This window comes from Chrysemys picta, chromosome 14 (genome assembly GCF_011386835.1).
Source record: "Chrysemys picta bellii isolate R12L10 chromosome 14, ASM1138683v2, whole genome shotgun sequence".
In the NCBI taxonomy this organism is placed as follows: domain Eukaryota; kingdom Metazoa; phylum Chordata; order Testudines; family Emydidae; genus Chrysemys; species Chrysemys picta.
Window position 1 is genome coordinate 22,224,931 of NC_088804.1, and position 26,194 is coordinate 22,251,124.

The window sequence follows — 26,194 nt, forward strand, 5'->3', positions numbered from 1 at the left end:
CATATCCCCACTCCTACTTCCTCAGGGAATCGCATGAACCAGAACACGACTAATTCCAGAGAAACTCTGCCCCGGCACTTTATGATGAATATCTGGCGTTGTATAGAGCCAGAGACTCTGATCCTTTCGTTCCCCTCCGGCGAGGCAGGTGAAATACCCTAGGGCTCCACCACTGGGCTCTGTAGACTTGCACAGTGTGACATGCCGGGAAGAGCAGCTAGGGCTAGTTCCGTGTGAGCTGCCCGGCCAGCCCCGGAGTTAATGAAGCGCCCGCTGAGATCTGGGTCTCCGGGTCAGTCCCTGGCACCGCCATCGTTATTTCACTTCCCGGGGGGGGGGGGGGTTGCGGCAGGGGCGTTTCTCTGCCCCTGTCCGGGCAGCTGGCCGAGGAGGCGAGGCGAAGCTCGCTCCGCCGAGTCTGTTGGCACCTTGGCCGCTGTCCAAGCGCCCACCCCAGCTGCTGCGGGGGGCGAGCTGCGGCTCTGCGCCGCCGGGGACCCGAGCTCTGCCCCGGCCAGCCGCCGGAGGGGGCGGACGGCGGGAGGGGGAGCGGGGACGGTCCGTCTCCCTAGATGAGGGCAGGAAACACCCCCTCCCGCCCGGGGGCCCAACCGGAAATCTGCCTTGCTCTGAATCAACTAGTCCCCAGCCCCCGGCTCCGAGCGCGGCACCTGGGCAGGGCAGCGCGCCGGGACCCCTGGGCGCTCTCGGGCACCGCTCGCTCGGTCTGTGCGCCCCGGGTTACCGCTGCTGGCTCCGCCGGGCACTTCGGCTCCGTGTTCGCCCCGCCGAGCTTTGCCCACCATGGGGCAGCAGCCGCGCCGGGCTGGCAGTGGGCGAGGCGGCGGGAGCCCCAGGTAAGGCGGGGGAGACGGGGATTGCGGAGGCTGCGGGCTGCCCCGCGGCACCGCCCGGGGGTGAGCGGAGAGAGGGACCGGCCAGACGCCGGGGCGGGGAGTTATTTCTGCCCACTACAGTTCACTGGGGAGTGGGTGTGCAGCGACGTCCGGCCGGGCCGGGAGCTTGGCCTGCCTGGTGAACAGCATCCAGATGTTGGTAACTTGGAGTCCAGCTGTTCTGGGGCCCCAGCCGTATTCACGGGCGATCTGCTCGGCTCGGGTCGCTCAGCCCTGGGGGGGGCTCCCAATGCCGATCGGGGACGCGCTGCTGTGGGAGTAAAGGGGGGAACTGGCTGAATCCTGTAGCAGAGGGAGCATCCCCCAGCCCGTGCCCGGCACCCGCGCTAGCAAACGTGTAACGAGACCCGAAGGCGCGGAGGGCGGAGGGCGGCGGGGGGGGGGGGGGGGGGGGGGCAGGGATCCAGCCTTGTTTGGGGAATTGTCAACACAAACTGTGGGCGCTTTTTGCTGCGCGGCTTGGTTGCAGGGATGGGAGCACAACCCAAGCGGTCTAATTCTCTTTGTGTTTTCGGGGCTGCATTACGCGGGGACGTCAGCTCCTGAAATTCCCTCTCATAGGTCGAACCGCGTGTTGGTGTGAGAGTGGCGGGGGGGAAGCCTGTGGTTTCGTGCCCGGGCCGGGCTGCACATCGCACCAGAAGCAAACGGCGGATTTGGACCTGCCATCCCCACCGCCGGCAGAGACACCCCGGGCCACAAACAGGAAAGGATCGATTGCGCCCCAGATTGAGAGCGAAGCGAATAATCCCCTGCCGCCTCCTTAGACCTTCCTTGAAAATCGAGACCAGACTGGCCATTGTGAGTGATGGGTCTTGGAGGGGAGCTCGGGATCCGGCCCCTGCTTCTGGACGGCAAAAAATCCTATTCAACACAAGGAAGTTGAATCCCGCTTAGTGTTGGGGAGAATCCAGTGGGGGGGAAATACCAGAGACAAGATTTATAATTTCATCCTCAGGAACTACCCTTCCTCCCGACAGCACATGCGATCAGCCGGCTGTGGATTTTATACTTGCGTCCAAATGTATTTATTTTTTTAAAGTTAGCTGGGTGGCTGTTGGCTTTTTTTTTTTTTTTTTTTTTTTTTTGAAAGAGTCTTACCCCTGGACTAGTGTCGGAGACGCGGCTTCTCTTTGCAATGGGATTGCAGATTTCTTAGCTGTGTTGTGGTCACGCTAAATTCACGACTTGCCCTCCACCCTGAAGTTTCCATATATGAAATGGAAAATCGAGGGCTGTTCGGCGCCCTTTGTTACCTGATGTTCAATGCACCCCTGCTGTTCATAGTAAACGGTAAGTAGCAAACTTTCGCTTCTTCCTATAGCAAATTGCCACCCCAAATACAGCTTGCTAGAAAGGAAGCCAAGAGAACCGTGCGCGGAGAAATCTAAGGGGGCTGGGAAGGGCAAGTGGCTAGGGGAGCCGTGTGTTTGATTCGGTAAAAACCTCATTCTCCTTCGAAAATCTGTTGCGGCAGATAACAATCTGTGTTACGTTATCGGATCCGATGTTCCTGTCACCGATCGCTATTGAGCGCAATAGACGTAACTGGCTTGCCCCTTTGCGGTGCAAGAACTTTACTGTTTGTGTAGCGTATGTTATGGGGAGGGGGGATTATACAGAAGAGGAAAACAAGGTGACGCTATGGCTATTGGAGGTGGTCTCTGGGGGGCTAGTTCTCTGGAGCCAGGAGGCACAGGGCACACCAGGATCTGCGGGACTGCAGCCTGCCTGCCTGCAAGGGCTAGCGGGCTGGTTGGAGGAGAGCGATTTGAAACATGCAGGTGTTGGCTGTCGATTTGTGTGACGGATTTTTGGCCCTGGGAATCTGAACATCGTTTTTTTCATATTCGGAGAGGAGCTTTTCTGTCAAACACTCCCCAGACTCGTCTCCGTTGTCACTGGCGCGGATGCACCAGTAGGTGCCCAGGCTGCGGGGTGAAGGAGAACCAAGCTCGCCTGTGTTCTCACTGAGCCGGGCGGCCGAGCTCGGTCTTTAGCCGCTGAGACGCGAGACACTCATTTACCCGACAGCGTTTAGCCCTCGAGTTAAAGCAGATCAGATTACGACGAACCGGACTGATTTTGTCTCTTAATCTCTCCTGTTAACCAGCCCTTGTAATTCTATCTTCTCCTCCCAGCTACATTTACTGAAGTTCCCAAAGATGTGACTGTTAGGGAGGGAGATGATATTGAGATGCCTTGTGCGTTTCGGGCCAGCGGATCCACCTCTTACTCCTTGGAAATCCAGTGGTGGTACCTTAAAGAACCAGCCAGAGAACTTGCCCATGAATTAGCCATCAGTGCCCCTGGCAGCAGAAGCAAGGTAACAAAGTGCCACGGAAACATATATATTCATTAAATGCAACATGCGCAGAGAGTGGTTAAATAACGCTAACAGACACTGCCGGTGAAAGGAGCTTCCCCGTTACATCCCGTGAAGTAGGTAGGAATCCCCAGGGGTCCTAAACTCGCCCCTGGAGTGGAGGAGAGACTAGAATCTGACAGCACCTTGGGGATTGTAAACGTGTTCTTAAAGAATGATTAATATCGGTCTCACTGCGAGCCCCATCGTTAAGACGCAGAGAGCAGCTTTAAATCGGTTTAGTGTATTACATTACAAAGCGGGGATAAACAGGAGGCAACTGCGAAACTGTGCTAGTCTGAACCGAGCTGGAAATCACTACGAACAAACGTGGGAGAGGTTGATTAAACAAGATGAGCTCCTCTATGTAGATGATTAATAAGAACAGATGGAGGAGAGGGATATGCTCCTAGCTGGAGATCCTGCAGGACAATTCTGCAGTGGGATGATTTATTTACATACTCAAATGAAGTGATTAACATGCCTTAAGGAAAGCAGGTTAAATCTTGTGTATTCTGTCTCAACCCACAGAAGGCCTCTTGGCCGCAATATCGGCTCCAGTCTTAATATCTAGGCTGTATTTCCCTGACACCCAGTTTATTCTGCAGCCTAGATCTTGGCGCAACACCCTTTATGGGCAGCACAATGCTGCCCAGTATATAAACAAGGTTAAACATCAAAGAAGTCCTGAGCAGGAATTCCAAGATGTGTCTTTCTAAAGTATATACAGCTTCTGACCTTTTCCTACCACAGAGCCATTAAGCCTGATGATACTCCCTGAGGAGCCTCTAATGCCTACACCAGGTCCTATCTATATGGCAGGCTTGTTTTCCTGCCAGGCTCAAATATAGATGCAAAGCATATAGACTCCGAACTAATGTGATGCCGTCTAGCTGGGGGAAATGTAAGTCTGTTGTCAGAGAGGGAAATAAATCGCTTGGATTTAAATGTCTCCTTTAACCTTATATACAACTGTGAGCTGCTTTTACAATAAATGGTGACAGGGAATGCCCAGAAAATGACTATCTCCTTGGGAGGCGCATCAGAGAGATCAGAGGCATCATTTCTTTTTACAGTAAAGTTGATTGTAACAAGGAAATAATCAGATTCAAAAACTGATGAGCTGCATCTGATCTTGTGCTGTTTAGGGACCTCATCCCTGCACTAAAGCAACTCAGGATCTGGCTTTCCCAAGTCATTTCCATGAGCAACGCTGAACTACCATAGAAAACAACCACCCCTGCCTACAATGGCTATTTCAAATGTACTTGGTCTTTTTACAATTACCCTCGCTTAGTTTATACAACGAGCAAATATTCTTCTGCAGACATATATCCCTTAGCAAGGCAAAACTTTTACTACAGGCATCTAATAAGCCCAGTTACATTTTACCAAAGCAATCCTGTTCCTTAAGCACTAATTGATTAAATCAAATCCAAATTCTCCCAATAGTCATGCACAATCAGTTTGAAACAAGTTATGAAAGTTGCACTGAAGATCTCTGTCCTACCATCTGTTTAGCTGGGGACGTGGGTGCTTATAATAATGTTAATATGCTTTAGGAGTCTAGTCTAACATGTTTCCTTCTCTGCTTTTTTAGGTAACAAATAAGGATGCAACTAAAATCAGCGTAAGTGCAGATCAAACTGAGTGACGCACATTTCTATATGTACGTGCTGGTTTTGTAACACCCCAACACATGATTTCAGCCAGTTTAACCCTCTAGAGCAACAGAAATGGTGGAGCAGAGTGGGCATGTGCATCTTTTCCTCTCCTTGGTGTGCCATATCACCATCAAAATGTTACCATCTGTTGCTATTTTAACTGTCAAGTTTTATTACTTGCAAATCCAGGCAAGAGGCATTTGTTTTTTCTCCCCTTCTTTGATCTCACCTGGAAAGTACTGGAGGTCAGATCAAGTGCTAATTCTGCTTTTCATTTGGCTGCCTCCACTACTGAAAACCCACCACTCCCCCCAGCAATGTCAAATTTCTTTATAGCACATTATATCCAATTTCTGTTGATTTGGGGCCTGATCCAGTCACCGATTTCACTGGGAGCATGAGCAGGCCCATTTATTTGTTTGGCGTTAATCCCATCACTGTCACTCTTCTGTTTCCATCTGTGTAGGCTAGTGGGAGTAAGAAAAGGGTGCTAGGGAAGGTAGGGAGAATCTTGCAGAGATTAAACACTGCAGTTGGGAGTAAAGATAGATGAGATCTTCAATTCACTCAAGCTAATAGTCCCACTGAAATTAAAGGCAATCAGTAAAGCCAGCAGAGTTTGATCCTTCATCCTGTGTTTATAATGGGGATATCTGAGGGTAGAAGGCACTAGGTAATAGCTAGGGTGTCAGACTAGGGGATGGTGTGTGCAGTCTGGCCATTACATATAAAGGTATTTGGGTAGTTTGTGTTGGATTGGGGGTAAGGAGAGATGTATTCCTTAAGGCGTGTATTTTTAGAAGGGAGGGGAAAGGTTAGTGTCTGGGTAGTTTGTGGGGGTAAGAGAAGAAATGCATTATTTTTAGTAGGCTAGGTGTTGGAGTTGGGAGGGGCTGTCTTTCATTTTGGGGGAAGATTAGTACTCGGATTTATTTTTAGAAAGGCAATTGGAAGATTAGTGGCTGACTGTTGGTTTTAGATGGGAGATGCCTTTAGTTTTGGAAAGGATGAGGGCAGGATTAGTGGCTTTTTAAAAATAAACTTAGAAAGAAGATGGCATGTTTCATGTTTTAACTTCGGGAAGAGGGAGAGACAGAATTAGTGACTGGTTAGTTGAGTGCTGTGGAGAGGTGCATTTAGTTTGGAAGGGAAGAACTGGAATTGGTGGCTGGGTTTTTGACTTGCATGGGGAGATGCAGTGCTTGAAGTATTTATTTATGGAAGATAACGGAGTAGGAGCAATGGTTGTGTGTTTTTGTGTTTGATTTCAGGGATGGGGGAGGAAAGAGATGCATTTACTTCTGGAGCTGAGGGTGGATGAGGCCATAGATGGGCGCACTGTTGAGTACATTGGAAGTGGTGGATTCGGTAGCTTTGTGCTTGACTAGACTATGCATCACTTATTGCATTTAATTTTAGAAGGGCTGGGATAGGTTCAGTGGCTTGGTAATTTATTTTGAGGAAGAGCTGGATTACAGAACGAGAGAGATTTTATTTTGGAGAGGAGCTGGGGTGGTCTCAGATAATTATACAACCCACAGCACTACAGAGAAGAGGAGGAGGGGACAAATATAGTCTCTGCCTGGGATGAGGTAGAGGGTGGAATTCCTTGCTACATGTTTGGTTATTGGGGTGGGGGGAGAGAGGAGATCCTCCAATTTCTTAGAGGTGATGAAGCAGGTGGGAGGGGAGGTGCATTAATTTCTGGGAGGAGCAGGCTTGGGGCTGGGGCAGGAGGGAAAGGTCGGGTGCACTGGGGCAGGGGAGGTGCATTGGGGCAGGCTTGGGGGCAGAGGGAGGTGCATTGGGGTAGACTCGGGGAGGAGATGGGGAGGTACATCGAGGCAGGCTCAGGGAGGAGATGGGGGGGATGTATTAGGGCAGGCTCCGGGAGGAGATGGGGGGAGGTGCGTTGGGACAGGCCATGGGTGGGTGGTGATCAGAGGGGAGATGCATTGGGGCAGGCTTGGGGAGATGGAGGGAGGTGCACTGGGGCAGGCCCCGGGGAGGTGCATTAGGGCAGGTGCGCTGGGATGGGGGGAGGTGCAGTGGGACGGGGGCAGGTGCAGTGGGGTCGCCCGAGGAGGAGATCAGAGGGGAGGTGCACTGGGGCAGGCTCCGGCAGGTGCGCTGGGCAGGGGGAGGTGCACTGGGACGGGCCCGGGGAGGAGATCAGAGGGGAGGTGCACTGGGGCAGGCTCGGGCAGGTGCGCTGAGCAGGGGGAGGTGCACTGGGACGGGCCCGGGGAGGAGATCAGAGGGGAGGTGCACTGGGACGGGCCCGAGGAGGAGATCAGAGGGGAGGTGCACTTGGGCAGGTGCGCTGGGCAGGGGGAGGTGCACTGGGACGGGCCCGGGGAGGAGATCAGAGGGGAGGTGCACTGGGACAGAGGGACGCGGATTGGGGACGCCCGGGAAGACGCACTGGGACGTGGACAGGTGCAGTAGGACGGGGGGAGGTGCAGTGGGACCGCCCGAGGAGGAGATCAGAGGGGAGGTGCACTGGGACGGGCCCGAGGAGGAGATCAGAGGGGAGGTGCACTGGGGCAGGTGCGCTGAGCAGGGGGAGGTGCACTGGGACGGGCCCGGGGAGGAGATCAGAGGGGAGGTGCACTGGGACAGGTGCGCTGGGCAGGGGGAGGTGCACTGGGACGGGCCCGGGGAGGAGATCAGAGGGGAGGTGCACTGGGGCAGGCTCGGGCAGGTGCGCTGAGCAGGGGGAGGTGCACTGGGACCGGCCCGGGGAGGAGATCAGAGGGGAGGTGCACTGGGGCAGGCTCGGGCAGGTGCGCTGAGCAGGGGGAGGTGCACTGGGACGGAGGGACGCGGACTGGGGACGCCCGGGAAGGCGCACTGGGACGCGGGCAGGTGCGCTGACTGCCGGCGGGGCTGCGCGGGGCAGTGACCGGCCCGCGGGCTGTGGTCTCTTGCAGACGGTGCGGGTCCAGGGCAATGACATCTCGCACCGGCTGCGGCTGTCCGGCGTGCGGCGGCAGGACGAGGGCGTGTACGAGTGCCGGGTGTCGGACTACAGCGACGACGAGACCCAGGAGCACAAAGCCCAGGCGCTGCTGCGGGTCCTGTCGCGCTTCTCCCCGCCCGACATGCAGGCGGCCGAGGCGGTCTCGCACATCCAGAGCAGCGGGCCGCGCAGGTACAGCCCGGCCAGCAGGGCCACCGCCGAGCCCGGCCTGGAGAAGCGCCTGCTGCCGCCCCAAGAAGTCGGGGCCGGGGCCGCGGCCGCCGCCTCATCCGCCGCTTCCACCACCGCGGCGTCCTCCTCGGCCTCGCCCCCTCCCGGCAAGGCCGCCATCCTCCGCCAGCAGCACGGATCAGGTAGGTGCCCTGCGGGCTCGGGGAGCGCGGCGGGAGCGCAGCGACACCCAGCGGGGCGCGGGGGGAAACGCGAGGAGCCGAGCTGGGCTCCGTTTTCTACAGGGAGAAATAAAGGGCCATAAAACTGGCCCTGCCATAAAGTGAGCCCCGGGGCGTTAGTAGTAGTATTGGGAGGCTCTTCGGACTCTGCCCCTTTCCCCCCGCTTATGATTCAGCGTGGCACACAGTCAAAGTCCTCTAAGCAAAAGGGATTTTGGAGCTAAGAGAACAGGCCTCTAGTGGGGAGCCCTAGTCGAATGGGTTGGAAATGGGAGGTTTGGAGGATCAGGGTTGGTTTGTTTGTTTGTGGAGTACATCGGTTTCCTTTCCACCTGGCATCTGCAAATTATATCCCCTAGTAAAGGGGAAAATTCCATTATTGGCCCCCGGTATTGCAGATTCTTTTGGTCTAGTCTTTGTAGCTACCAGAGAGAGTTTCCTGGCCTCTACTATGGGTATTTGTTTTCAATTGCACCTGTAATAAACATTTACCTTTTACTTCAATGGATGTTCCAGTTGTCTTTAAAGGCTTATCATGGATTTATCTTTTCATAGATAAAAGTAGACATAAGTTGTATTGAAAGTAATGGATTAAAATAGGGGTTGCAATTGTGTATGAATTAAAGGATAGACAATTTTAAATTATAATAAATAAAACCTTTACATGTGGAATGGACCAAGTGGCTCTAAAGCACTTCAGAGTTTCTGTCATGACAACATTATAAATAGTTTTAAATTATTACCTTTATTGGAATATAGTAGTGCAGACCAGCTGGAGAAAGAAATGTAATTAAGGTAGTAAAAACTAAGGGTCAAAGTCTGCAAATAGTTAAGTATCTGAGTAAATTTATTTATATATTTAAGTGCTGAAAGAATCAAGTTTTAAGACGCAATCCTGCACTATTTTAAAGTCAATGAGAATTTTGTGGGGAACTCCACTGGGAGTAAGATAGAAGCCAGAGCTTTTTATGTAGTTATAAACTACACAGTGTTACATTTTCAAAGTCATTTCCTACATCTGTGCTTTTTGTTTTGTTTTGGTTTTGAGTAGTAACAACATTCATAAAGTAAAATGTTACAATTTTTCTATAATAGCCTCAATGCTACAAGTTGACCTGTGTGGGCAAGCCATTGATCCCACATAGACCTGTATGCAGAATTCGGACAGAAGAAAGCTAAATGTCAACTGCTGTGCAAAGAATTCTACATTTTAGCTTTTAGTACTCAAAGTGATTATATTACAATTTCTTTTAACAAAACTTGCAAATGCAAACACTAAGCAAACACTGGGAAGCCTTTCTAAGCTAATTTCTTTCTTTCTTTCGGCAGAGTAATTATTACTATATTATGGCCCAATCCTGCTCCCATTGAGGTCAGTTGTAAAATTCCATTTACTTTAGTGGTAGCAGGATCTGGCCCTTTTTTGTTCTGCATTGTGAAGATTGTCAGGATATTCAGCATTATTCTGTCTGTGTTTGGTTCATGTGTTGCCCACTACCTTTTACATAATGTAGAGCAAGTAATCATGCCTGTATATATGGAAGATGGCATATGGATAGGTGAGCATGCTCAGAAAAAGAATTGAGGTCACCTCACAGGAGAGTGCTCTTGGAGCAAGACTCATCTTTAAATGGAAATATACGCCTTTATTTATTCCCATTTACATTCTTGCGTCAAACATTTACAGGCTTTGGATCAGATAATTGAAACCAACCAGGTCAGTTATTACTATCCAGGAACTGTATGTAGCTCACAGATGAACTGTCTTCTGTGATTTTTACCTACTTCTGTTCTTTGTACAGTCAAACGTCATCCTGTGAAATCTGGGTTTTGTTTTGTACCATATGAAAGAGTATTGTGTACTGTTTTGTTGACTAGTCACTTGGGCTAGTGAGGATGGCAGGTCATCTGTCTCATAGTGACTTTTCAAGACAAATGAAAAAGTTCTGTCTTAAACCTTTCTGTGTGCACTATTGGTTGTAGACACTCCCATGGCTGACAGTGACACCAGGGAATTAAACTAGAACAATAAAATCCCTGTGAGACATTCTTTTCCATTAAACATGTAGATTGTCATTTTAGCAGCCAGAATTGGCTTTGCATTGTATTTTCACATCTTTCCCTTTCCCCTGTTGATCTAAGTTTAACAGATATGTGGAGGATTAAAAGTCTTGTGATGCCAGTGTTTCATTACTGACACATGGAAGGGTCCTGCTATATAAAAGAGGTCTCATTTAGGATATGTACTGTTATGCAACCTGCCCATCTAAGTCAACACTTGCATAGTGCATATGCCCTGATAAAACAGTCTGATCAAATTGTAATTGGCACAGTGCCACCTTAACAGATGTGCATGAGTGTGTGCAGCCAAGAGAGCATGTTAGCTGTGTCTGTTAGGGCAAGATCTGCTGCCTAGATTATCTAAATTGCTGTCTAGCCTGCTTTTTACATGCCTGTTGTTAGGGGATGTGTCACTGCTACATCATTCCTAGACTGGACTCATTTCCAAAAATAAAACACAACTGTTGCAGCCAGATATGGAGATACTGGGCTCATTTAAATCAAGTGAAAGATGGTGGTATGCAGAAAAGCGTCTTGTAGTCCTGTCAGGGAGAGTCAGAGATTTGCTGTTGTGACATCCTCTTTGCACAGGCTAGCGTCAATGAACACTGCCACACAATGGCATACAAACTGGTTACCTTTCAGGAAGAAAGTTGAGGAGGTTTTGTAGAGCTTGAGCAGTTGTTAGTTGTCATAGTGCTTATTTAATAAAGTGTGCAGGAGCCATTACTTGTGTCTACCTGCAGAGAATACATTGTGTTTTATATTCTGTGCATGTGGCTTGTGAAGATAAAGTGCATTTCCTCCACTTGACTCAGGAGTCACCAAATGACAAAATTTTACTTTTGGTCTGTTACAGTTTCCATAGTTTTGCACAGGTTGGATCAGCCTAGAATTATTCTGATAATAAAATGTCGGTAAGGGAAGGAGATCCACGATACCGCTCAAGGGATTAGTAACATGAAGACTTGGACCTCCAAGTTGCTCTTTCTTATGCAGTCCAGATTGATAGTGACTGAAAGTTATTGCCATTTGATAGCTATTCGGTGGCCTCTGTGAAACGAATTGGTGGTTGCTGTCCAGATTGTAGTGAACTGGGTTCCGCATCCTAAAAACCACAGTTGCAGCTGATGCCATCTTTGCTGTAGAGAGATACTGATTTGAATGGAGCGGTCCCTCCTGCTCCGAACTAAGGCACAGGGGCAAGGTGCTTTGGGGGAAGGTGGCATTACCAGTACTAGCGTTTTGCGGAAAAATAGAAAAGTTTGCACTCTAGGGCCCTTACTTGGACATGTGCTTGCACAAACACTAACCTCTCTTAAAATGTGTTTAAAGAAACAGTCAGCATCACACTGCAAGGTTTCTAATAATTCATATTTTAATGGCTGGTGTTTAGCAGATATTTTGACTGAGGTAATTGGGCGTTTTTCATAAATAAATACATAAATAATGGCTTCTCTTTCTTCATCTTGCTCTCAAAAAAGAAGCCTTATTTTGAGTTGACCCACTCGTGGCAGTTTCTAGTTTAGCTCCTCACTGAATAGAGCTGACGATCAGAGGTGACTGAGCCCACAAGACACTAAATCCTGTGCTGGCTTACAGAGCTCAGGAGAGTCAATAGCTGTGGAAATACAGGGCATCTGTAGCACCAGTGGGAAAAGCATCTGACAACTCACGTTGCTGGGCTGTAACTCCCCATGCACGCTGCAGGTATGTGGGAGCTTTCCACAAGGGAAACTAGAAGGGGAAAGTGAGGATGCCTCCCACAAAGAAGAGCTATTCCATATGCAGAAGCACAAATGCTCTGGGTACCATTGGTGTTGGTGTAGGAGCTGAGCAGCAGTAACTGGAGATCTATTTGCCTGCATTCCTGCCTGAGTTAAATTCCAAAATGAAGAGCTAAAACCAAAGTTAGCAAGAGGGGATGTAAAGTTTTACACTATGCACGTGCCACTTCATTACTACACAGCTCTAGATCTGAAGCTGGTGAGTGATGCAATAGGCAATGCATCCAGAAGGGGTGTGCGTATCTTTTTGTTTGGGAAGCCTTCTCAGTGTGCCCATACTACCTTCTGCTCCAAGTACACACTTGCCTTTCTGGCTCTTAAGTCTGTTCGGCATTCAGAGTGCTCTGGGATATCTTCTTAGCATAGTAGTAATCCCAATTTATTGGAAAATGCAGGATTGGGACCCTCAATGGGTAAAACAGCAAGTGAGGACATGGCATAACATGGTAGAAACATCAACAGGCAGTAGAGGAAGTTTACAGACCATCAAGAAAGGTGTGAACTGAATAAAAGGAAACTGCACAGGGAAGGAAGGGAGCAAATCCCACTAAATATGAACTCAATAAGACATCTGTTAAAAGTGGTAATATAGGTCACTGCCTTGCAAACCCTATTGCCTGAGTGGATCCATGGGCTTTAATGCAACTACTCATCTAAGTAGGAGTTCCCATTACTGGGCCTATGTTAATAACCTGTAAAGCAATAATTAATTATCAATATATGCTGCTTAAATAAAATGTTATTGACCTAACATACTGAATGGATTTTGATGGAAAGTAGTCCATTTACCATAAATAATACAGTAGCTATTGTAGAAAATATTTTAAAACAAGAAAAACATGCGTGTTCTCTGTTGGCTCTTTGGGAATATTGCCCTTTATTAAAGGAAATGCAAAGTATGACAGTTGAGTGGCAGAAGTCAATCTTTCCACTATGGCATTAGCTATTTGTCTCGCCTATCTATTCCATTTAGCAAAATTACACACATCATCTTATGATGTTCTGGGTTTTGTAAAACACATTATTTATATAGTGCCATCAATGTATGTCCAGTTATTTGCACTTTAAAAATATGCACACCATCATTAGTAGACTGTTTGTAATGCCATAAGCCCAAAAATATTTTGTAGTTATAAAAGACCTAATCCTCCTCCCAATATATTATGTGAGGTTTTGCCATTGAATAAAAGCAGAAATGGTCCCAAGCACAGGGTATATAGTTACCATCAGTTTTTAAGAAGAGCTCCTGTTTGTTTGAATGGGCTGTTCAGTGTAAAAGGTGATGACATGATATGGGCTACTGTATGCTGTTTAACTTGGGACTCCTCCTGTTCCCAGTGCAAAAATAGTTTCCCCAATAGTTTCAGTGTAGTGGGATAGGGCTCCCTGTGCACTATACTCCAACAGTTGTAATTATAGGGTAAATTGCTGCCCTCAGATGTGCTTGCAGGGCTCTTGTTGACTTCAGTGAGAGTCCCACTCATGCATTCAAGGACAAAAATGTGGTCCTTTTTATCTTCTAATTGATTTTAAAGTGGATTAAATGTGGCTGTTATAGACATTTTCTAAAGGATACATAATTCCATTTGACAGCCCCAGATCTAAATGGGAAACCCATAATATGGGGCCTGCAGCAGGGTGCTGGAACAATGTTTAGAATGGGGGTGCTGATGATGGAAACCATGTATTTGGTATTACTACTTCAAGCAAGAGGGGTGCGGCAGCACCCCGATCTTCCCTAGTTCCAGCATCACTGGCATGTAGTTAAAAATAGCATGTAGTGCAAACTTCTGATCAGCTTTGTAAATATAGAAGAGAACAAATCCAATGTTGTTGTAAAACTGTTGCATAATATGTCAAATATTAGCTGGTCAAATAGAAGATTATCTGTAATATTTAAACTACTATATAAAACAACAGAGTTGTGGTCTAATGAGATTTAGAGAGATTATTGCTTGCCTGCCATAAAGGTGGATTATCTAAAGTATTTAAATCAATGTGGAAATTGTTACTTAGGCTGTAAGTAAGGCAAGCAATACTACTAAGATTATCTTTGATAATAGTCATATTGTAATACTTGAGGTTGTCTGTATGGGCCCCAAAATGCAAAGAAGACCAAATTCAACTCAATTTAAAAAATAAAAGTTAAATTAGAACTGTAAAATAAAATCAGGCTGCGCAAGTATAACAACATACAGAGTATTAATGTTTTCAGAAGTGCATCTGTGTTTGACTTTATTGTACTGAAGTAGCATTTAGTGGCTCTATGTGTATCAGGGCCCCATTATTCTAGGGATTCTACAAAATGTACAGTACAAGAAAGTCCCTGCCCCTTGTCTAAATAGACAAGGCAGACAAAGGGTGGACGGGAGAAAAGATCAAGTGATTTGCCCAAGCTGTGGCATAGCTAGAAAATGAACCCATGACTCCTGAATTTCAGTTCACTGCCTTAACAAGATAAACCTTACTCTCTGATTAAGTATCAGGCACATATAATCTACATATTTATCTCCTGAAAGACAAGTTGGCTGTATTGTCTGCACAACAGTAGTGTAAAGAATGTCCAAAAGGGGCTGCCCCTAAGCTATGTAACAAATTATGGAGTGGGTGGATCCTTCATTTTGCATGTTTCAGTGTTACAAGGGAGTAATCACCAAAAAATGTGTCCCATAATTTATGGATTGCCCCAAATATGTGCCTATGTATTGGCTTTGGGGCAGATTTTAGACAAACCTGTGCTTTGAACGTTGATTACAAATAGGAGCTTCAGAATTCCCTTTTATTCGCTTGATCTCTAGTCACAAAATTCTGAAGCAGAAGCCTTGAAATAAAATAAACAAAGATAAGAATGTGGAACAAAAAGCCATTCTTCATTATGCTTGAAATGCTCAGAAGTACACTGCAAAACTCAAGCCTGAATGCAGAGATGGATTGTTCATAGTAGGGAAGCAAATGAGTGCCAAAAAAAAAAAGCTTTTTCTGGCCGATGCTAAAGAAATCCCTGTTTGTGCCTAATCTGTTGGAGCATATATTCTGAGATAATATGGCCGATGAAAGAACCTAATTCTGTAGTCCTTGTGCATGCAAAACTTCCAGTTCCATTGGAGGGAAGTGCATATATGTAGACAGGCCTTGAGCTGGGATGGGCCATGGAACCACAAAGTTTGGATCAGAGAATCCACTGAGGTGAGGAAGACGACCTGAGAGGATATTAGGGCCTGCTATGGGGACTGGGAAGCAGAAGGCGTGTTGTCTAGGGTTACCATATTTCAGCGAGCAAAAAAGAGGACGGGAGGAGCCCCGCCCTAGCCCCGCCCCTGCCCCTCCCACTTCCCGCCCCCCCTGACCTCCCAACCCTCCCCCCGTTCCTTGTCCCCTGACTACCCCCTCCTGGGACCCCTGCCCCTAACTGCCCCCCAGGACTATCTAAGCCTCCCTGCCTCTTGTCCCCTGACTGCCCCAACCTTTATCCACACCCCCACCCCCAGACAGACCCCTGGGACTCCCACGCCCCATCCAACCACTCCCCACCCACTGACAGCCCCCCCCCCAGAACTCCCAACCCATCTAAACCCCTCTGCTCCCTGTCCCCTGACTGCTCCGATCCCTCTCCGCACTCCTGCCCCCTGACAGCCCCCCCCAGAACTCCCAACCCATCTAAACCCCTCTGCTCCCTGTCCCCTGACTGCTCCGATCCCTCTCCCCACTCCTGCCCCCTGACAGCTCCCCCCCAGAACTCCCAGCCCCCTACCCCCCCCTGCTCCTTGTCCCCTAACTGCCCCCTCCTAAGACCCCCCCCAACTGCCCCCCAGGACCCTACCCCCTACCTGTACCCTGACTGCCCAAAACTTTCTCCACTCCCCCCAAAAAGCCCCCCCCGTTTCTTGACCTCCACCTCCAGAACCTTCCTGCCCCCTGACCTCCTTACCCTGCTGCTCAGAACAGAGTGTTGGGCTCTGTGCAGCCGAGCCGGACACGTGGCTGAGCTCCCCTGCACAACAAAACCCGGTCTGGCCCTGCACAACAAAACCTGGTCTGGCCCTGCACAGTGCTGCTGGACTGGGCTGCAAGGGAGCTGCTGGCTCAGAATGCAGGGCGGATCCGGCTCCTCTACAGCTGCTCCTGAGTCCAGCCCGGGACTTCCCTGCAGCCCTCCAAGCCACTCACTCTGCTAATCCCGGACATTGTGAGTGCTTTACAAATTCCCCCCGGACGCTATTTTTAGCACACAAAAGGAGGACATGTCCGGGGAAATCCGGACGTATGGTAACCCTAGACTGTTGTCAGAGCAGGGAAGCTAGAGTGCTCTAAGCACTTAGACTTGTGTGGTAGCCCTTTGTTGTGGTTTGTTAGAAGCCCTTTGTTCAGACTGGATTTGGGTTCAGTTTGAGACTGGAATTGGGGACAAAAACTACAGCTTGGGTCTAAAGCTCTCCTGAATTTAGTCAGACTCAGGCTGGTCTGATGCATGTCAGTCAAAAGAGTTTCCAGTGGAGCTAATTTACCTTTATGCATCAGTTTTTCATACAGTAACTTGGAAAGGCAAAACCTTGTAACTTCTTATATGGCTCAGTTTCCCCACTCTCCCAGCTCTCCAATGTCTGCACCTGGTGCTTTCAGTGAGATCACCCACCACATTCCAAAAGGCTGACTATTGCCATTGCACAATGTAAATGAAATCTTGGTCATATCACTTTTTTCATATACATTAAGTACAATACGAAGACACATTGGGCATAAATGAAATCAGGATAAGCTCCTAAATGTCACTGGGTAATAAAAGTGCAAAAGGAATTTCTTATTAAATACACATCACTAATGTTTTAAAAGCTAGGCATATTGAGGATTCTCTTGGTTTCCAGTAGGGACACATGAGGTCAAGTGCTTTTTTGTAATGTGATATTGATTAGTTCATAGACTGGACAAAAGTAAGAACTCCGTTGCAATGTCTTCAGCACAAACGAGCTAGGTCAGGCTAATTATTGTGAAAAATATGATTTATTTGATTAGCTCTCACATGCAGTGCAAAAGTATACTAGCCTATGCCAGACTAGAACAAAGAAATCTAGACATTATTTATTTATATATTTTAAAATGTGTGTAAATTGTAATAAAGAAAAATAATGGAAACTGGGCTCCAGTTTCTTTTTAAATGTTTGGAGAGCCTTATCTATTGTGGACTACATTTTCAAAGAGCTTTCTTAAATTTTATTTGCATCAACAATACTTGCCCATATATCCATTATGAGTGAAAAATGGTCATTTGCAGGTGGAAAACTATGTGCCTAAATGTCTGTCTGTGTACCCAAGCATATAAATTGCATGGTTTCTGTGCATGCAAACAAGTACACTTTGCAAATTTTGAAGGTACATTTCCAGTGGTTGTTTTGCAAAATCAGTCTCTATGCGTAGGACTTGTTCACAATCAGTACTTCTTGCAAGAGAAGCTGGTAATAGATAGTCGAGGACTCCAGTATATTGATACAGAGTTAATGATGTATTAATTTTTTGGGGGGTGAATTGTATTGTAATATTTAATATTGTATTCCCCTAATCTTTAAAGTAGTACACTTAAACTGCTTTATAACACCAGCATTGGGAGCCAAGAATGTAATAAGCAAACCTAGTTATAAAGAGGATTATTATAGTGGGGTTTGTAGTTGAAAAGCGAAAGTATGACAGCATCTGCTAGAAAATGAGTCTGATAATAGTCCTATAAAGACAGTAGTTTGTCTTTACTTACCAGAGTCTGACAGGACTGTGTTAGTAATAAGATGGCTTCATTATAGGTTTTAATTTAGCTCTGCTAAAGCAGTGAGTATTGTGACAGGTTCACAATTGCTATTTACTGTGTGTTGTTAAAATTAGATAATGGCAAAGCAATTCCGTGTGTCAATAATAAAATGGGGGTGTCAGCAAAATAGTATTATTTGTCACAACAGCAGTTAACAACCAAGTATTTTGTATTGCTAGGCTATCATCAGTTGGGAGGCAATTGTGTTAGCAGGAAAGTAGAGCAGTTTGGCAGAACAGCAACTGTGTTCTGTGAAGAAGCTGGTGTGTTTGCATTACAGATCGTATTGTGACACAGTCGGAGAAAAGAAATTTAGTTATGATGTCAAGTGGTTACAATAACTTGCTGAGGCCTGCTCATATATTTGCATAGATTAGTGGTACGAAACAGAATGTTCTTTTATGTGCTAATGACAGGTGTTAACCTCAAAACTAGTCTAACCAGGATTAACAATTAATTTGATGCTATCTTATGTCTATCCTGTTAGTCAATTGTAAAACATACTCTAGTTTAGTTTAACTAAAATACATTTTACTAGCCTTGTAGATATAAAAAAGCAGTGTGCTTCCAAGTGCTTCTAATCTGAATCCTAATGTTTTGGGTTTTTTTTTTTTTTTTTTTTTTTTACTTTTTTCCATTTTATATAAAAAGATGGCATTCGCTGTTATCCCTCTATCCACACTTTTTCCCTAGCAAGTGTATTGTTGGCTGTTTCTATAAAGATTATATTTCATAGCTCTCCATGGAAAGTGTTACAGCTACTTTCTTTTAATCCAGAAGAGGATGGTGGCTGTCCTTTTTGTCAGAGTGAGTGCCCTACATAGATTCACCAGTGGAAAGTGTGTGTGCATGTGCACACACAAACATTTATTAATGTTTGTATGTATAGACAGAGGAAGATTGATCTCTTCTTCATAGATATAGAGGTTTGCATCTCTTAAAATATTTACTTTTCCCATGTAGACTGAGGCCTGAGATTTCAAGACTGCTCCTGAACCTCACTCTAGTACTTATTTTTTGACCTATGGAAGGGACAGAGTTATTGTCTGGAAAATTCCAAAGAAAAAGTACATTGACTTCAGAAATTTCCAGATTTAAATTTCCAGATGGAGGATAGGTCTATCAATGGCAATTAGCCAGGATGGGCAGGGATGGTGTCCCTAACCTCTGTTTGCCAGAAGCTGGGAATGGGAGACAGGGAATGGATCACTTCATGGTTACCTGCTCTGTTCATTCCCTCTGAGCACCTGGCATTGGCCACTGTCGGAAGACAGGATACTGGGCTAGATGGACCTTTGGTCTGACCCAGTATGGCTGTTCTTATGTTCTAAATGCTAATTAACAACATATAGGGACGTCTCCTGTGAAGTCAAAGCTACTTCACAGACAAGTGTTGGACCTATGAGTGGTAAAACCTTGTTTGCTACCTAAGGCCCCACTCCTGTGAACACTTAATACAGGGCATAGTGTTTACTACTAGCTTACTACAGTGAAGATAAATTGCCATCTTTTGCAATTTTTTTGTAAGCCATGCAATAGTTGGTGTTTCTCTTGAAGTCCAGCTCCTGGAATCATTTGAATACATAAATATCCCAGCTTTCACTTTAAAAATAGTTTCTAGCTGTCATGGTTGCAGAGGAAAGTTTGAAAATGTGGCCCAAGTGCACTCTAAAAACCAGAAGGCAAGTAAAAAACCCCAAATTTACTGTTTATACAAAATCTCATTTTTAAGTCAATCTCTGAATTTGGGTGCTGGCTCATTATTTTTGGATGTTTGGAGTTGGCGCATAGCAACGTGACTATTCACAGAAGGAAGCACTAAGCCTAATAGTAAAGTGTTTGCAGACTGGGTCCTAATTTATTAACATTTTAACACCTACTAATGTGGTAATTTATTCTCTTATTATATCTTTTAAAGCTTATTAGTTGGTGAAAGATTGATCTTCAATCTCACTAGTCTTTCCTTTTAAAAAGAATAGCCTATTTTATCCCACATTATCAAAGCTTCAGGGAAAAAATTAATGACACTTATTATTGTTATGTTAGTGTCCTAGTCCTACTGCTATAGGAAATTCTATAACTGGCACACATCCACAGCAATATATTCTTATCTGATTTTTGGTGTCTTGGTTCCACATCATGGAGACTTGCTCACGGACACCAGAGCAGAAATCTATTATATTAATTTATCATGGAGAAGAATCTGACTGCAGATCCCAGAAGAGGAACTGTATTAGTTTATTTAAATTCAGACTGGTGTAATAGTAGTCTGGCTGTATAAACTAGAAAGGACAAATTACCATAGTTTATGTGTAGAGAGACATTTCTCTGCTGGGCTTTGTGGAGCTCAGACCTGATTCAACAGTTTCCATAATCAAATGCTGGTATTTATGAGAGGCAAAATTAGACTTTCCTTTAGATTGCTCTGTGTGGCAATTCCTATCCTAAGTGGTGCAACTGGCAAGTGGTAGTTTGGGAATAAGAGCACACTGATTCCTTTTAAACATGCTCTTCTGATCCTCCTTGAGACTTTCCCTGGGAGCTCGGCTCTACCAAGTTTACTAACACACGATTTGTATATATCCATCCTACCATGGAAGAACAGAGATGCTGTCTTGATTTCCTGCTCTCTTCCTTATGTGCATTCCAGCAAATTTACCAAACGCATTAGTGTAACTTGCCTCTATTAAATATAACCATTAACAAACAGTAATCAACCAATAGAAACAATGTGCTACATAGGAACATAGCAGTTGTCCTACTAGATGTCCAAAATCAGATGATCCAGCGGAAACTGTAGAAAACCTCCTAAAAGCATGATTGATGGGCCTCTGTACCATATATATGTTTGGAAGGAATTGTCAGTCCTAATGTTTTGGTAGGGTTACCATATTTTAAAAATAAAAAAAGAGGACACTCCACGGGGGGCCTGGCCCCGCCCCTTCCCCACCCCGGCCCCGCCCCAACTCCGCCCCTTCCCCAAAGTCCCCCCCCAACTCCGCCCCCTCCCCTGAGCGCCCCACATTCCCCCTCCTTCCTCCCAGCCACGCGAAAAGGGCTGCCCAAGCGCTACCGGCTTCACGGTTTGCCCGGCAGCCCCCAGACCCTGCGCCGCCGGCCGGTGCTTCCCCAGCGCAGCTGGAGCCCAGGAGGGGAAGAGCCAGGGAGGGGAAGTGCCCAGCCGGGGGCGCAGGGTCTGGAGGCTGCCCGGCAAACTGCGAAGCCGGTAGCGCTTGGGCTTCGGGCAGCCCCCATGCCTCCGGACCCTGCGCCCCCAGCCGGGCACTTCCCCTCCCGGGCTCCAGCGGCTGCTGTGCTCCCTGAACTCCTGGGCTCTGTAAGCGCCAAGCTGCCCGAGCACTACCAGCTTCAGGCAGCCCCCATGCCTCTGGACCCTGCACCCCTGGAGCCTGGGAGGGGAAGTGCCCGGCTGGCGACTCAGGGTTCGGAGGCACGGGGGCTGCCCGAAGCCGGTAGCGCTCGGGCAGCTCAGCTCTTAAACAGAGCCGAAGAGTCAGGGGAGGAGCACAGCAGCTGCGGGAGGGGAAGTGCCCGGCCGGCCGTATTTTTCCCGGACATGTTCGGCTTTTTGGCAATTCCCCCTGGACGGGGGTTTGATTACCAAAAAGCCGGACATGTCCGGGAAAAACCGGACGTATGGTAACCCTAGTTTTGGGAATACAGTATTGTATTTGGGCTTAATAAATTTCAGTTGTAATGAGCTCTACTATAATCAGAGATCCATCCACTTTTGATAATTGTGGTGGCTTACGGAAGATACATTGTACTTTATTTCTCCTTCAGTTCCTTGATCTGTCCTATGTAGCCCCACGGGCGTGCAAACAAATTCGCTGCCAGCAAAACATTGTAATGCTTTAGAAAATAAACATTGAAGGAGGAGCCTAACATTGCTTCATGGCACAAGCTCACAGATTTCCCCCATTGCCTCTCTCCTCTCCTCCCTGCATAATCTGTTTATAGACTTCTAATGCATCCATATTTAGTTCATAGTGATGCCCCATATTTAAGGCTGCAAGTCTGTCACAGAGATCATGGATTCCATGATTTTCCCTGATCTCCGTGACTTCTGCAGCGGCTAGTGTTTAGGTGTGTGGAAAGGGGATCAGAGGATTGGCGGTGGCGCTTACCTGGAGTTAGGGGTCCCCCTGCAGCTTCTAGGTGGCGGATGGGCTGGGGGGGGTCTCCATGCCGTGTGCTGCCGGCGCCCACAGGCCCCGCCTCCACAGCTCCCATTGGCTGCAGTTCCCGCCAACGGGAGCTATGGCAGCCGGCGCTTGTGGCAGGAGCAGCAGAGGAGCCCCTGCCTTTGCTACCTAGGAGCTGCAGAGACGCAGAGCTGGGTAGGGAGCCCCACCAACCCTCCCTCCCCCAGCACCAGTGGGAGGTCCCAGAACCCACGCTGCGGCCTAGCCCTCCCCATCCGCAGTACCAGTGGGTCTCCCAGGTCACCTTGACCCCCTCTCGCAGCACCCACAGCGCTCCTGGACACCCCCCGCCCGGGCCCCACCACCCAATTTTTAGTCATGGTGGGTATTTTTAGTAAAAGTCATGGACTGGTTACCGGCCCTGAATTTTTGTTTACGGCCTGTGACCTGTCCATGACTTTTACTAAAAGTTAGGGCTGTTAAAAAAATTAATCATGATTAATCGCACCGTTAAACAATAATAGAATACCATTTATTTAAATATTTTTGGATGTTTTCTAGATTTTCAAATATATCGATTTCAATTACAACACAGAATACAAAGTGTACAGTGCTCACTTTATTTTTTATTACAAATATTTGAACTGGAAAAAACAAAAGAAATCGTATTTTTCAATGTACCTAATACAAGTACTGTAGTGCAATCTCTTTATCATGAAAGTTGAACTTACAAATGTAGAACTATGTACAAAGAAAACAGTGTAAAACTTTAGAGCCTACAAGTTAATCAGTCCTACTTCTTGTTCAGCCAATTGCTCAGAAAAACAAGTTTGTTTACATTTGCAGAAGATAATGCTGCCCGCTTCTTGTTTACAATGTCACCTGAAAGTGAGAACAGGCGTTTGCATGGCACTCTTGTAGCTAGTGTTGCAAGATATTTACATGCCAGATGCACTAAAGATTCATATGTTCCTTCATGCTTCAACCACCATTACAGGGGAGATGCGTCCATGCTGATGACGGGTTCTGCTTGATAACTATCCAGAGCAGTGTAGTCCAATGCATGTTCATGTTCATCATCATGAATCAGATGCCACCAACAGAGGTTGATTTTCTTTTTTGATGGTTTGGGTTCTGTAGTTTCCACATCAGAGTGTTGCTCTTTTAAGACTTCTGAAAGCATGTTGCCCACCTCATCCCTCTCAGATTTTGGAAGGCACTTCAGATTCTTAAACCTTGGGTAGAGCGCTGTAGCTATCTTTAGAAATTTCACATTGGTATCTTCTTTTCATTTTGTCAAATTTGCAGTGAAAGTGCTCTTAAAATGATCTTAAAAAGTCATCATCCGAGACGGCTATAACATGAAATATATGGCAGAATGCGGGTAAAACTGAGCAGGAGACATACAATTCTCCCGCAAGGAGTTCAGTCACAAATTTCATTAATGCTTTTTTTTTTTTTTTTTTTAACAAGCATCATCAGCATGGAAGCATGTTCTCTGGAACGATGGCCGAAGTATGTGAGGCATATGAATCTTTAGCTCATCTGGCACATCAATACCTTGTGATGCCAGCTACAACAGTGTCATGTGAATGCCTCTTCTCACTTTCAGGTGACATTGTCATTAAGAAGTGGGCAGCATTATCGCCCATAAATGTAAACAAACTTATTTCTCTTAGCGATTGGCTGAACAAGAAGTAGGACTGAGTGGACTTGTAGGCTCTAAAGTTTTTGCATTGTTTTGTTTTTGAGTGCAGTTATGTAACAAAAAAAATCCTACATTTGTAAGTTGCACTTTCATGGTAAAGAGATTGCACTATAGTACTTGTATGAGGTGAATTGAAAAATGCTATTTCTTTTGTTTATCATTTTTACAGTGCAAATATTTGTAATCAAAAATAATATAAAGTGAGCACTGTACACTTTGTATTCTGTGTTGTAATTTGAAATATATTTGAAAATGTAGAAAAGCATCCAAAATATTTAATAAATTTCAGTTGATATTCTATTGTTACAGTGTGATTAATCGTGATTAATTTTTGAGTTAATTGCATGAGTTAACTGCAATTAATCGACAGCCTTATTAAAAATAGCTGTGACTAAAACGTAGCCTTATCCTTTTTTCATATAAAAGCAGAGCATCCATTAAGACACCAACATCTTCCACCTGCTGAAGGAGCAAACAAAATAAAAAGGCAACTGCTTCACAGATCTAATTTTTTTTTCACAAAAATATGATTTTTCACCAGTGTTGAGCATATACCTTGTGCAGCCCTATACACAATCTCTGCAAAACCCTCTGTATCCTCTCTAATCAACCTCACCCCCCATGTTTTTCCCTAACCCAGCACCATAGTACTGTGATGGGTGAACCTCAAAATGCTTTTTCAGATAAATACTGAATAGTCCAGATGCTATTTCAAGCCTTATCTGAACTGTCAGAATCTTTGGGTCTGGGCAATTGGGCTGGAAATATCACTAGAATAATTTTTCTTAGGCTGTTTTTGTACATTTTGTATTTTTCCACTATAACTAGAGGATGGACATGATTAATAAGTACAATAAGGCTATGTTGAGATGCAGATAGATTTGGAGTAAGTTGAGGGGTGGAACTGGGTGTGATTGAAGAGACTTGAGATGATGATGCAAGATCTTCCAGGTCTGTTGGCAAATAAAACAAACTTCCATTTCTTTGAGGAGTTTGATGTATAGATGTGTGGTCAGGTGGGAGGGACATGGGGGAGGGACTTTTTACTCTTTCAGGAACCCACAAAAACAGGAAATAAGAATATCTTTCACCCAGACATATAAGAGGGTCTGTCGGTGACCTGGGAAACCACAGTAATAGGTAGAAGAAGGGAGAGAGATGGACCACCACTTGCATCCTCTTTCACAGCTGTATAGGAATGTAAATCCAGTCTGATGTGAAGTAGCTTTCTCAAGACAACATAGTCATGGAAGGAGATTTAAAAGCAGAAATGTGCAGCGGGTGGAAAACTCATTCCCATCACTTCTTCATGCTTCATCCCGTGTGGCTCGATATGGATTCATCCCATTCAGTTATTTAAGAACATGTGGGAGGACAGCATTCTATCCGCCAAATCTAGGCACCAATTCTGCTTCTGGCTGCGCAGTGGCGTTTATCTAAGATGTGCAGGGTCCAACTGTGCAGAACCAGTTGGAAGTCAGGACTTTAAGCCAGTGGAGTGCAGAGAGTTTAGTAGCCTTGCATGAATGAACCTTCATGTTACCAAAGGTGGGGAATAATTTTGTGACAACTGAGCACCTGCTTTTATCTAGTGGTGTACTAGGGTTTCGCTCGAAGTTTTGCATTAAGTTAATGAGTGATGTAGATAAATCCCTCTGCACCACACTGAAAATGTTGTGCTTGCCAAGCAGTAGTAAAGCTGGGATACCAGCTGTGGGGCTTGAACCAGCTGGGATACCAGCTGTGGGGCCTCATAGTTCTTCCAGTATAGTTGTCTTTGAACCAGTCGTCTTGTTTTTGTTATCGCTGTTGGTGGGGGACTTGTTTCTACCCTGTTGCTGCTTTCATTCTGTTGGTCCCCTGTATTTCTGTCATGCCAGCTCATGGCTGACGCTCGTTATAAATCCTCTTGGTCTTGGCCCTGTCTGGGCATGCCAGCTGTCTGCTGCTACTCTACAGTTGTCTTGGGTTTGATCTCCACTGCTGCACTGAGTCTGTAGCTACCTCATATGATGCATATCCCACTGTTATCTTTTGCCATTGCCTTGTGTGGCTCTTTCATGGTTGGACCCAGCCCTGCTTATCTGTGTGTAATGGCCTCAGATCCTTGGCTCTTTTGTTGTAGTAGGCTGCTGGTTAGCTTGGCATTCTCTTAACAGCAGTTGATCCTCTGCTGGGCTGCCCCTCACAGGAAGCCCAGTCTTGGTCTTCTGATCCACCAGTCCCTGTGCTAGGCAACTATCTAGTCCCTGGGACAATGCATTGTGATGGCCCAATATTGCCAGGTAACGACCCTTTCTGATCTGTTTTGCTTTTACCATTGGTCTCTTTGCTGCCTTTACTGCCCATTCTGCCTT

At 46.4% G+C, this 26,194-nt stretch overlaps 1 protein-coding gene across 2 annotated transcripts in view; it reads left to right on the plus strand.

The window, feature by feature from the left end:
* Positions 1-470: 470 nt before the first annotated feature.
* Positions 471-26,194, plus strand: part of VSTM2B (V-set and transmembrane domain containing 2B) — a 34,573-nt gene continuing 8,849 nt past the window's right edge. The window contains exons 1-5 of one of the 2 annotated variants that reach the window (XM_005289858.4): positions 471-857; positions 1,457-2,210; positions 3,059-3,243; positions 4,883-4,912; positions 7,880-8,282. In XM_005289858.4, coding sequence (XP_005289915.1) covers positions 2,138-2,210; positions 3,059-3,243; positions 4,883-4,912; positions 7,880-8,282 — 691 coding nt within the window. In that variant the 5' untranslated portion in view covers positions 471-857; positions 1,457-2,137. The remainder of the gene's footprint in view (positions 858-1,456; positions 2,211-3,058; positions 3,244-4,882; positions 4,913-7,879; positions 8,283-26,194) is intronic. The other variant, XM_005289857.4, reaches the window with a different exon arrangement.